General features: G+C 40.6%; 1 protein-coding gene across 1 annotated transcript in view; it reads right to left on the bottom strand.

Moving 5' to 3' along the window:
- Positions 1–2974, bottom strand: part of AGGF1 (angiogenic factor with G-patch and FHA domains 1) — a 29016-nt gene extending 26042 nt beyond the window's left edge. Inside the window, exon 1 of the mRNA XM_047088188.1 lies at positions 2420–2974. Within this exon, the coding sequence (XP_046944144.1) occupies positions 2420–2629 (210 nt within the window). The 5' untranslated portion in view covers positions 2630–2974. The remainder of the gene's footprint in view (positions 1–2419) is intronic.
- Positions 2975–12656: the final 9682 nt, after the last annotated feature.

Genomic DNA, 12656 nt, shown 5'->3' with positions numbered 1-12656 from the left:
TTAAGTCATCTCTATACCCAATATGGGGCTTGAACTCACAACTCCAAGACCAAGAGTCACAAGTTCTTCCGACTGAGCCAGCCAGGCAGTCCAGAGATGTTTTTATTCTTATACTCTCTTGCCAAATCTCAAAATATTTCCTCCAAAAATCAGATGAATTAAATTAACAGGACTTTTCAAAAAGGATCCCTTATTTCTAACAATACAAATGTTTTTATACTAAAATTTTAATCAGTTCTCCCTAAAGAATTAATTTAAAAAAACATTAATTCTTACTCATCAGATGAAGCTATCTAGTATCATTCAGTGTCCTCCACCCGGAATTAACCATTCACCTAAATATATTAATACTCATATGCTTTAATGCACTTTTTTTCTTTAAACAGCAGACATGTTCTTTAAACAGTCTGTTCTTTAAACAGTCTCATGACTAAGTAACTGCAGCAAAAGGGAATGGAGGTGTGCCTCAGGGGGCTATCTATCCTCCTGTGCCTCACTGAATGCCAAGGTCACAGCAGCAGTATGGAAACACCCATAAGCAGATGAGAAGCAATCCCATAAATACATCTCATTTGGGAAAGATCCCAGTGTGACACAACGTCTATTATAGGCATAAAACTAAAAAACAAAAAGAAAAAATGAAAAAGTTAAATATTTAATGACACATAAAGCTTAAAAGGCGAAAGGTGGTAATCTGATTACACACAGATTATCTAGCCACCTCATTAGTTATCAGATCCTATTAGTACCACCCAGTGGAACTAGAGTGAACCAAACAAGGCACCAAGACCACAAAATTTAAGGAGGCACTCATTCTCAGTTTCACAGAAGTAGAGGGTCTGTACCAGACAATGAGTACTCCTTAAATTTTTTGCCCTGGGTTACTGATTGCCTTGCCCCAGTCCTGGCTCTGGCTACTACCACTATTACTAGATAATTTACTTAGTATTTGCTACATCCTTGGCACTGAACTTAGTACTCTCATTATTTCTTCCAAAAACCTTACAAAATAGTGATCCTAATCACCATTTTGCATGAGAAATCTGAACAAAGTAATTTGCACAAAGTTCTTTTGACTCCCAAACCTGTATTATGTTTATCAGTTCACCCTCAATTCTCAAGCCACTCCAAATAAAACACTAGTGATTTGGGATGACCGTTAACATTGAAACCATACCCACCACCAGGGGAGGCTCACTAGGAGGAGGGTAAAGAGGAGTTACTATCAACAGTAGACTGAAGGTTTTTTATGCATTCCAATTTTCATGTTAAGACCACCATATCAAATTAATACTAGTAACAAAATGCTGGCTCTTCGAAGACTAAAAAATGTTCTTTTAGATCTCTGTAACAAGCTGTACTTTAACAATTTATAATTATAAAAGGTTTTTTTTTTAAGGCTGTCATCTTTTGCTCCCCTTCCCTCATATTTTAACCATTTGAGTAATCTCCTAGCATAGTCCTTATGCATTCATGTTAAGTGTTCAAGAACTAGTTACTGAGCAAACAAATATATTTTCTATAATGTCCTATCAACAACCTATACAACGGACACACAAGTCACTGCATCTCGGCCGTTATTTTCACAGATCATTTGATAACAAAGCATAACAAAGTTTGCTACCATTTCATGTAGAACCTTTATGTGCAATTTTGGGAAATGTACCAGTATATCACAAAGAACTAGACAATTTAACTGACATTAATAATTAAAGGGAAATAACTTGTTGGGAGAGTGTAACTACCCAACAAACCAAGCTGAGGGAAAAAAATATGCTCGTTTTTAAAAGTGAGAAAAAAAGAAGTGTGACTGCTTAAATATTTATGCTTACTCCATTTTATGGAAATGAAGTCAGCTGGTTAAAGTCTCTAACAAAGACAGTTTGGGCCTCCCTACTTTCACCAGAAAACTCAAGATGGTAAATGCCCAGAATAACAACCTGGCAAATATATAGCGTTCAACAGTGTGTAAAACTCTAAAACCATTTGCTCACGCTTAATTTGCTTGTGTGGTACCAACATTCTCATTTTATGGCCAACCGAGGCTCAACATCAGTTCACACCAAGTGATAAATGGGATCCTACTTCAAGGCCAGAGCTTTAACAAACTCAAAAACGATCTAGAAAAAATAGTATAAATGTTCCTAACGCCAAGGGAACGTTACAAATGAGAACAAAAACTAAGGTAATGGAAGTTCACTTCCCACCATCAGCTCACGCACTTGTCTAAATCGAGGAACCCAAACTCTTAGGCTAGTTCCAAAAGTACTTGGATTTGTAACAGCACTGAACTTTTATTTCAGGTAACTCTATAAAGCAGTTCTGGGTCCCTGCCAGGCAGCCCTTCCAAGGCTATCAAAGGCTCCGGAGGCATCGCCTTGGGTGGAATGGGGCACGAGGCTGGAAGCAGACCGCGCACCTGGGTGCGGAGCTCCTGGTTGTTGCTCTCTGCGCTCTGGTACAGCCGCTCCGTGTGATGCAGCAGCTTCTCGATCTCCCGCACCTGCCGCTTGCAGCTCCGCAACTCGCATTCCAACTTCTCCACCTTCCGCCTCAGCTGGGCCAGTTCAGGCTCGGGGGAGGGTGGTGACGACGGCGACAGCGAAGGCGACGGAGCCTCGGAGGCCATGGAGTCTTGCGCAAGGCGGCCCGCGGGCGTGGAGGGACTGCGCTCACGCTGAGGTGGTCGCCGGAGGGACCAAAAGCCATGAGAGCCCGCGGGCAACCGAAGTTGGCCTCAGACCGGCCGGGCCCGATCGGCCCCTGGCCATGACACCTTAAAGCTCCTTGCCAGTAGCCTAGAAAGACTGCGGGCAATAAGCAAGGGGACAGAGGATGAGCCCGGCCCAATCCGCCAGACTTTGAAACGGGGAAACTTTATTGGCAGCTACCTTCCCCACAACCGAAAAAGCTGAAAAAGACGATGGCGAAAGCGAAATGGTCGGCCAAAAGAGCAGTGGCCAGAAACTCGGAAGCTTCCTGGGCCGAGCCGGAAACGCTGGTGGTGGGCGGGGCCAAAGCCTAAAAGGAAACTACGGGAACTGGGAAGGGCCTTACGACACATGCGCATTCTCTCTACCTTACCACCCAACCTCTCTGTGCGCCTGAAGAGAATCGGTATGAAACTGTGTGCAAGGCCCTGGAAGCTAGGTTGAAGGTCGCTTCCTCTGGTTGCGTTTTTTGCACTTGCCTAAGTCAGGGAGCAAGAATTCGTGTCTCCTCAAAGGTCCTTGTAGCTGCTCTAAGAATCAAATTCACATGAGACATATTAACAAGAGAAAAATCAAATTTAATAGGCGTAGGTATGGGGAAATCCACATAGAAGAGGAAATTCCAAAGATAAGCAAAATGAGGTTTTTATGTCATTCTGAACTAAAAAGAAGGTAGAGGTCTGGGACTTAAGAGGAAAGGAATGCACTTCCATAGAATGATAAAATGGGTAGATGTTTGGTAATTAGATGTTTGCCCTACCATGCAGATGGGTCACTCGGATAAAATTTATCTCTGTTAATAACCCTTATTCTGGAAAAGACCCAATTTAGGTTCTTCTGTGGGTAAGGAAGGACAAAAATTTCTTCGAGCTCTCAGGGCCTCAAGTGACTTCAGCTCAGGATAATCCACATGGCAAAGTGGCATATTGGGAGGGAGGCAGTAACTGTCCTAAACCCCTTCACCTACGAGCAAAAAGTTTTCACGCTTTTTGCACAGAGTCCACTTTCTAGCTCCTCATTTCACAGATGAGAACACTGAAACTCCAGAAATAATTTGTCATGGTTTATAGAGATAATGCCAGACAAGGACTAGAAAATAGTTTTCGGATGCTCTGCTTACTTACCATTTCTGCTGATTTTGTGAGTTGAGGCCCCCAGGAGATGAAAGCAGATTCATTAAGTCTGAGCCGAGTTGCAGAGAGGAACATCTCTGGTGAGAAAATAAGCAGCTATATCCTGTGAAAACGGGAGAGAAAAATGCTCTGTTTCAGCAGATTTATGTGCTGCTTCACCTGTGTAGAACAGGCATTTGTTCACCAGCCTTTAAACTGATGAGGGCCTCTTGAAGTATCTTTCTTTCACCACGGTCAATTAGAATTACAGCCTGAGCTCAGGAGGATGTGCCTGAGACCTTTGGAGGTCAGCAACTATGCCTCGCCAGTCCTTTCCAGGGTCCAGCACAGTGGCTGTCACAGAGCAGCTTTCCTTAAGTGTTTGCTGAACACAGCCAAACAAAAGAATTCCGTTTGATGTCCTAGTTCAGTGTGCTTTTTTGTCACTTGCACTGCCCACAACTTCAGTCACAGGCAGTGAGTTCTGCAGTGGGGATCCCCCCTTTCTCAGTCCTGCATACATTATACTTTAGTCCCTAAGAGCCCTTCTACAAGGCACCCTATGTCAAGGTAACAGTGATATCCTAGCCATCAAAGGATATTTAGTGAGAAGGCACAGTATGTCCTCCCTCATGTAAAATAGAGATATCCTGCAAAAAAAAAAAAAAAATCAGACTTACCTTAATGCATTATGACTCTGGTCAATAATTTATCAAAACCTTTTAAAATAAAAGCTGTATCTTCCACTCTGTCCACCTTTGGGGGGTAAGAAATCCCATGAATACCACCTATAAGGTAGCTTTGAGACAGAGCTCACTTCCTAGGTTCTCATTTTACAGATGGGAAATTTCAAGTGTTAACTATTAGCTATTGAATGAATAAATATTTATTAGCTACAACTTGAAAAAGTGTTTCTTTCGTTTGTCTTAAAGGTAATCCATTTAAGCCTAAATTCTGGCTTCATCATGCTGCTCATTCTATAACTTCTGACCATTAGTCTGGAAGAAAAGAATGACAATTTCATTTTTAAAGAAAAAAAGAGGAAGCCTAGTGTGTCAGTAATTGCATTAAGGTTAGTAACAGCTGTTAGTCTACAGTAAACAAACTAGGAGTTTATTCTATTACATTAAAGATGTAAGGATACAGGCTTCCAGAACTGGTATAGTGGCTTTACCAGGTCTTCAGGAACCAGGCTCTGTCTCTGTGCTCTGCTAGTTTCAGAGCATTATTTCCACCCTTCCAGTCAATTAATTGTATAAGATAGCAAGGTACAAGAGAACGTTCCTGAAGCTCCACTCAATGACTTCTGTTTATATCTCAATACCCACCTTTGCTACAAGTGTGGCTAGGAATTGTGTTTATTCCCAATAATAAAGGGTTCTATAAGAATGGGAGAGAATATATATGGTGAGTAGTTGATCATCAGTTTTTACCACAGGTAGTTTTCAGAACAACAGTTACTTACTATAGTGGGCAGGGCCAGTGCCCTAGAGAAGCATACTACGTGATGCTCTTCACAATTTCATTTTACTTTTGTAATGTTTTTTTTCTTAGTCATTATTTTGTACCTCAGATTTTAGTCATAGTTCTTAGTTCACGACACATTATCAACATTGGCCCGTGAATGGTTCCTAGTGTCACTCTATATCCCCAGTCCCCAGTCCCATTACCTCCTTTCTGCCAATGGGTAACCACTCTCATGTGTCTGCTATATGTCTTCAACTTTATTTACTTTTTTTTTAGTCATCTCTACACCCAACATGGGGCTCAAATTCATGACCCCAAGATCGAGTCCCATGCTCTTCTATCTGAGCCAGCCAGGCATTCCTATATGTCTTTACATATAAATCTATCCTTATATGTTTTGTGTGTGCATTCATTTTACATAAATCATATTTGGTTTTAAATCTTACATTGTTTCTTATTTTTCCACATTAAGAGATGTTTTTAAAATTCATATATATTGCTATGTATACATCTAAGTGCTCCATAGTATTCCAAAGTGTAAGTATACCACATTTAATTTATCCATTAGTTGTCAACATCTAAGTTATCTCCTATTGAGATATGAATTATTCTCCATTGATACCACAATGGAAACCCTTGTTCATCCCACTTTGTTGGCCTGTGCATTCATTTCTTCAGAACATGTAGCAAGGCATGTGACCTCTGGTTCCTAGGGAGAACATTTCACTCATTTCCACCACATTGTTTTCCAGAATGGCTGTATGCTCCCTTTGCTAAAGAGTCAGAAACTCCCCTCCACCTTTGAATCTGGATTTGGCCATGTGATTTGCTTTGGCTAGTTGAGTGAGGTGATTTCCAGAACAGTGGACTAGTTCTGAGCCTACATCTCAAGAGGCCTTAGTATTTCTGCTTGCTTTCTTGGATTTCTTCCATTGCCAAGAGAGGAACATACTCAGGTATGTCTGCTGGTCTTAGATGGGGGATAAATGACACATAGAACAGATTCGTTCCAGCTAAGATAATCCAGCTAAGTCATCCTATAGCAGAGATCCCGGGAAACCCTTAGACAGTTGGCAATCCCAGCAGACATCAGCCAGAGCCCCCCTCACCCCAGGCTTGTGAGAAATAATAAATTATATTTACTGGAAGCCACTGAGTTTGGGGATATTTTTTATGTAGCAATAACTAACTGATACTCAACCTGATCTAGAGCCACTCCAGGAACCTGTAAGTTTCAGCAGGCTAGAGTCCAAGTACCAGAGATATTCCTATATCCTGCAACAGAAGAATATTGTCAAGTATGTAAAACTTGATTTATATCCAATTTCATTTAGAATGTCATCAATTCTATACTTAATGAACATTCACCTGTCATAATTTATCTTGGATCCAATGGGTAGCAAACTCTCTCTTATCTGATCCTACTGTTTGATGTCACACAAGAATATCTGGGGAGCCATAGCATTTCAATAGTTCTAATTTATTGCTCCATATTACTTTTGGTCAATTGACCATTACCTATTTCCACCCACTGGAGACCCAAGGAAAGAATGAGTGGGTGTAACACTAAAACACTGGAGTGATGGTAAAGGAAGGAGGCCAAAGGAAACGAGGCAGGCCCCTCTTCTCCATCCCCAACTGAAATACTTGCATTTTGCACCTTCATTTTATGATTGTACCCTGAACTTAAAAATTACCATATTGTAGGGACGCCTGGGTGGCTCAGTTGGTTAAGCATCTGACTCTTGATTTCACCTTGGGTCATGATCTTGCAGTTTGTGAGTTCGAGCCCCACATCAGGCTCTGCACTGACAGTGCAAAGCCTGCTTGGGATTCTCTCTCTCCCTCTCTGCCCTCCCCTGCTTGCACTCACTCTCTCTTGCTCTCTCAAAATAAATAAATACATAAATAAATAAACATTTTAAAAAATTACCATATTGTAAATTTTCCCATGTGCCCCTTCTCCACCCAAATCACTACTCCCCACACAAATCACTGATATTCAGAATGCTGACTCTAAGGAGAATCTGTCTCCACTGGACCAATTCTAGGTTTTCAAGATGCAAAATCAATGCTTTAGACTGGAACAGTACTTTCTCAAACTCCACTTTGAAGGACCATTAAAAAAAAAGTTCCAATCCATGTAGATTGATACTTTTGTAAAATACAACAAAATCTGGAAGCGAACTGGAGAGAATAAGGGATGCCTGAGCTGTTGCTGGGTAGTATGAAATGATTCCCCTTAAATAGTTTTCAAGGTGTGCAAGTTGAAGGTTAGGGATTTTAGGCTATTCTAGGCTATTTGAACAGTGCTTCTTTGAATGCACCTGGTCATCAGGTCAGGAATTGTTAATGTTAAAATTTGATAAAAAATGCAAAAACTAGCAACTATGCATCCTGCTAAATTCTTTTGAGGCCGTTCATTGCTTGGTGGTGACTTTCAGGCATCCTACAGCATAAGTGAGAAGGTGCCTGGCTAATTCTTTAAAATCACTCAAGCCAGCCTATTCTGAACTATGTCTAATTGTCTAATGCTGGGAACATAAACATCTTTGTCCTGAGACTGAGCCTGTAAAAAACTTCTATTCAGAATGTTGACTTCATTCACAGTGTTGCCTTCAAAGATCATGGGACTTAAACCCTTCCTGGATTTAACTTTAAAATGTTTTTTTTTGTGTGTGTGTCAGACACTGCTAGTGGTCAATCCAATAGACATTCTCCTTTCTTCTTACAAGAAAACCCAAATTTTGTTTAGTGTAGCAACAATACCTAATACCTGTATTTCTCACCCTTCCTTGCAGCTGGGTGACCATGTGACATACTTAGGACCAATGAGGTGTAATTAGAAGTCTAGAGGCAAGGTCCCTGTGAAACTATTGTTTTCCAATAAAAAATGATAGATTCAACCTTTTGTCTTTGCCCTTGTCTTTCTTTTTATTCTCCCTATCTGGAAAGTGGTGATTATGATGGAGGTAGAGCAGCTTCATTGTGACCATGAAGCAATCATGAACATGAACACCACACCCTAAGGAAAGCAAACCAGAAGGATAGAAGGATCCTGTTGAGGCCAGGCTTGACTTCAAAATCCTCAACGCTTCTCTTTCTTCTTATTCTCCCTATCCTTCATAATCCTCAACACAACTATTCCGGGTGCCATAACCCATCAATGAAACAATCATGTGTGATAAAGCTTTAACTTGTCTGGGTAAGAACTGGAGACTTTGGGGACACAGAAGAAGACATGGGTCTTTAGTATGGTTCAGCCAATATTCTCCTTCATCTTTATTTCTAAAATATGAACAAAATCCTCAATATGGGGGCACCTGGGTGGCCCAGTCAGTTGAGCACCAAACTCTTGATTTTTGGCTCAAGTCATGATCTCATGGTTCATGAGTTCGAGCCAGGGGGCTCTGCACTGACAGTGCAAGCAGAACCTGCTTGGGATTCTCTCCCTCTCTCTCTCTCTGCCCCTCCTCAACTCTCTCTCTCTAAAATAAATAAACATTTTAAAAATCATCAAGGTGGGCTTTAAAGGCAAAATTGGGCAACATCTATTTGTCCAACAAATATTTATGGAACACCAGCTATGTTCCAGGCACACTACTGGGCTCTCCGGGGGTACAATGGTGAATGAAAATAGAGTGAGTTCACTGTCATTTACAGTCTAGTGGGAGAGATAGACAGTGCTTAAGAAATCACATAAAAGTTTAATTATAAAACAAGATTACTCTATCACTAGAGACATATCATCCATTGAATGCAATTTATCCCAAAGAACCACAAGTCTAAAAATGTAATGGAAGTTATGCTTAAAGGACAAAAATTATCAGAGAAAATAAAGTAAAGGAAATATCCTTAGAGAAGTTAAGGAGCTAAACTAAAGCAGAGGTTTAGGGGCTGGGTTGGGAGCAAGGAAACATTGCTCTAGAAGAGAGAGTGCACACTGGCCTGGAAGAGCTGGGCAGGTAGATCCGAGGAAGGACCACCATGAAGGCTATGGACACAGGGCCCAAGAACTGCTTGGAAACTGAGCCATCATCACTTGTAATTTGCCCTGCTTTGACTCAAGGGAATGTCTCCACCACCTGCACCAGAGGACTCGGGTAACTGTCTTCCCTTGGAATCCATGAGGACTCCATTGCTACTGCATTCTCTCCCCACTGATCACCTAGGAGGCCTTCCAGACCACCCCTTCTCCCCACTTCACTGCCCAGTGCATACAATACTCCCAAGACACCCGAGAACCCCTTGGATAGGGAGAGGACTGAGGGGGTCCTAGACTGGACACCCCAGCAGAGTGCATGTGTAGAAGCATTGCACACTTGTCCTTGAGGTGTGGGTTGCCGACTGAATGCATCATGATGCCGGAAGAGTCTTCTTCCCTCCCTGCTCTTCTCTCCCCAAGATAGAGCAATAGCTATTGACTTCTCTTGTAATAATTAAAAGTATTTAAGAATATAAGACAGAAAATTAAAATTAAGCAAAGGATGTATCAGAGTGCCAAGAATACATATCTACCTTCTTGATGTTTTGAGACAGGGCCTGGACATGATCCTATCATTGATTATAGTACATGTACTTTTTGCCTTGCTTTAGTCCATGAGAATTTAATGGGAGATCACAATGAAGGATTCTTTAATCACAAAAGTCATGGCATTAATTTGTTGAAACAGTCTCTGGAAGAATAAGGACAGAATGTGGGCCTAACCACTTCTTTGTTATCATCACATGTTGATTAAACAGTCATGGTATTTAGTTTCGCATTAAATGTATCTTGATATAACACAGCTATGAATAAACTAAGGCTCATCTGATATATGCCAAAACCCTAAAAGAGAAAGACAAGATTTGGTGTTTATGCAGCTCATTAGGGTTAGAGAGGACCTCTAAGTTACACTATTTGAGTGTAAGATTAACTTGATAAATTAGTGAAGTGGTATAAGTGCACAGGGACATGTGTGGATGAGTAAAGTAACTTTTAGAAAGAGACAGGTTAGGGGCGCCTGGGTGGCTGAGGTGGTTAAGCCTCTGACTTCGGCTTGGGTCATGATCTCACAGTATGTGAGTTTGAGCCCCACGTTGGGCTCTGTGCTGACAGTGTGGACCCAGCTTCAGATCCTCTGCCTCTCTCTCTGCTCCTCCCCCAAAATAAACATTGGTCACTCTAATGAGGGGTCACACTTGGACCACACTTGAAGTCCCAAAAATAAACAAACATTGAAAAAAATTAGAGACAGGTTAATTACATTTTAGCTGTGCTATATGCTAACTGCGTGACTTTGGGCAAGTTATTTCAGTGTACTTCAGTTTCCTAATTCCCAAAATGGAGATTAAATAATACCCTTCACATAGGCTGGCGGGTAGATGAAACACAATAATGCATGTAAGGTGCTAAATTTAGCACTTGGCACATGGTAATGTTAATTAATATGATTATTGCTTTCTTTAATAAATGTTTACATAGTGCTTGCTATGTACCAGACATTGTCTAATTACTTTACAAAAAGAATTTATTTACGTACTATTATGTGCTAGGTAGTACTTTGAGCACCGTACGCATATTAACCTGTTTCTCATCACAATCCTGTGGGATAGGTACTATTCTGACCATGACCACCTCCACTTTACAGATGAAGAAATTACAGTCCACAGTTTAGTAACCTCATTAAAATAACACAGCCAGTGAGAGCCAGAGCTGACATTCAAATTCAGACAATCTGCTTTCATGGGCAGTGCTCTTAGCCATATGCCATCAGGTCTCCGCACATTATCACCATCATCATCATCATCACCACCACTAACACCACCATTATCTTGAACCATAAACTGAATATGATGCACAAGGCATTAATATATATGTATGCTGATTATTAAAGTTTTTTCCTACATAATAGATCTTTTCATAAAATGTATATGTCACTTTTGTAAACAAAATTATATTTTAAGTGCAAAAATAAGCTTACTAATGAAGAAAGCATATATGGAATTGTTCTAGAAAAGTTAAAAAGATTAATAGCACAAAATATCTGTAAGGAAATTTAAAGGCTAGTCAATAATCCCCCGTCTTCTTTTAAGGGATTGTTGTAAAATCATTTTATTAATCATGCCTACTTGTCTCTCAAATTAATAGAGTGGCCAAATGTGAAAGTGTTTTATAAATTATTTTTTAAAAACCTCTAGAAATACAGTTACAATTTTCTGGGGTTTATTCCCTTACGGATTCAAAACAGAATTCATTTGTGCATGTGTGATATAAATAGACATATACATGCATTCACATCCTTGGAAAGTTTTTAAAGAATTATATACTATTCTATCCATGTTGGTTGCCACTGGCAACATAGGATTGCTGATCTGACAGGGATTTAACTTCTCTCAAATCCTTTTTATGGGGACCCCAAAAACATGAAGATATATTGCAAAACACATTTCGACCAGAAGGTGGCAGTAAAGCATTAGTAGTTCCCAAAGATTCCCCTGCTTGAGAATTAACTTCTGGTAGGTGTAATATATCAGAGGAGACAAAATGTTGCCTGGAGGTTCTGATCATCCAGATCCTGTGGGCACCTCCCTATCCCCACCTGTCCCATCCCTGGCCTGGAGGAGCCTCAGACAGAGATTATGGGGGTATAGTGTGGTAAGTGCGGCCCTCAGAAACACACAGGGCTCTGGGAGCAAGGTCATTTATCTGAAAAGTATATCCCCATCTTAGAATCCTCATTTAAGTTAACTTTATTGCATAAATGGAATGATAGCTGGGATATTGTGATCATCTTATTTTAACTCTTTGATGAAGTTTTTCCATGTACCAATTTTAATGTGATTTCTCTTTGTTCTTCATATAAGGAATGACAAAGAAATACTGGGAGAAATGGTATACGCTTTAATATGGCCCCCTCACCATTCACTCCAGGCAATCAAGAAGCCCCCTCAAACTGTCTTCATGCTGGAAAATGCACATTGGTGTTCTCTAGTATAGACTGGGCTTGGAATTCTTAAAAGAAAAAAGTTACTCTGACACTTGTAAGGAAGAATTTATTTAGGACCGTTGTCCTAGGTGTAGATGCCATGACGACTGCAATAGAAGAAACAGATTGGACTCAACTCCAGATGCAAGGAGAAGTGGAGATTTATCGTTAAGGAGCTGATGGGGAGGGTGGGGGGAATAATTTCAGGACACTCATGAAAGGACACATATGGGGGTGTGGTCTGCATAGCAAAGGCAATTCCACAATCAAGTTATTTGCTATCTCCAGGAATTAGCTTACCTTGGGAAGAGCAGCCACTCCCTATGTCTTGCAAGTCTTGGGGATGTGAATGCACCATAAAATATAGAAACAATTTTGAAACATGGGTAATACAAGTG

Source organism: Lynx rufus, unplaced genomic scaffold (assembly GCF_022079265.1).
Source record: "Lynx rufus isolate CCGP_SWC_20201006 ecotype Redwood Valley unplaced genomic scaffold, mLynRuf1.p SCAF_1, whole genome shotgun sequence".
NCBI classification, from domain to species: domain Eukaryota; kingdom Metazoa; phylum Chordata; class Mammalia; order Carnivora; family Felidae; genus Lynx; species Lynx rufus.
Note: the sequence above shows the minus strand (reverse complement) of the source record. Positions and strands in the feature narration are given on the sequence as shown.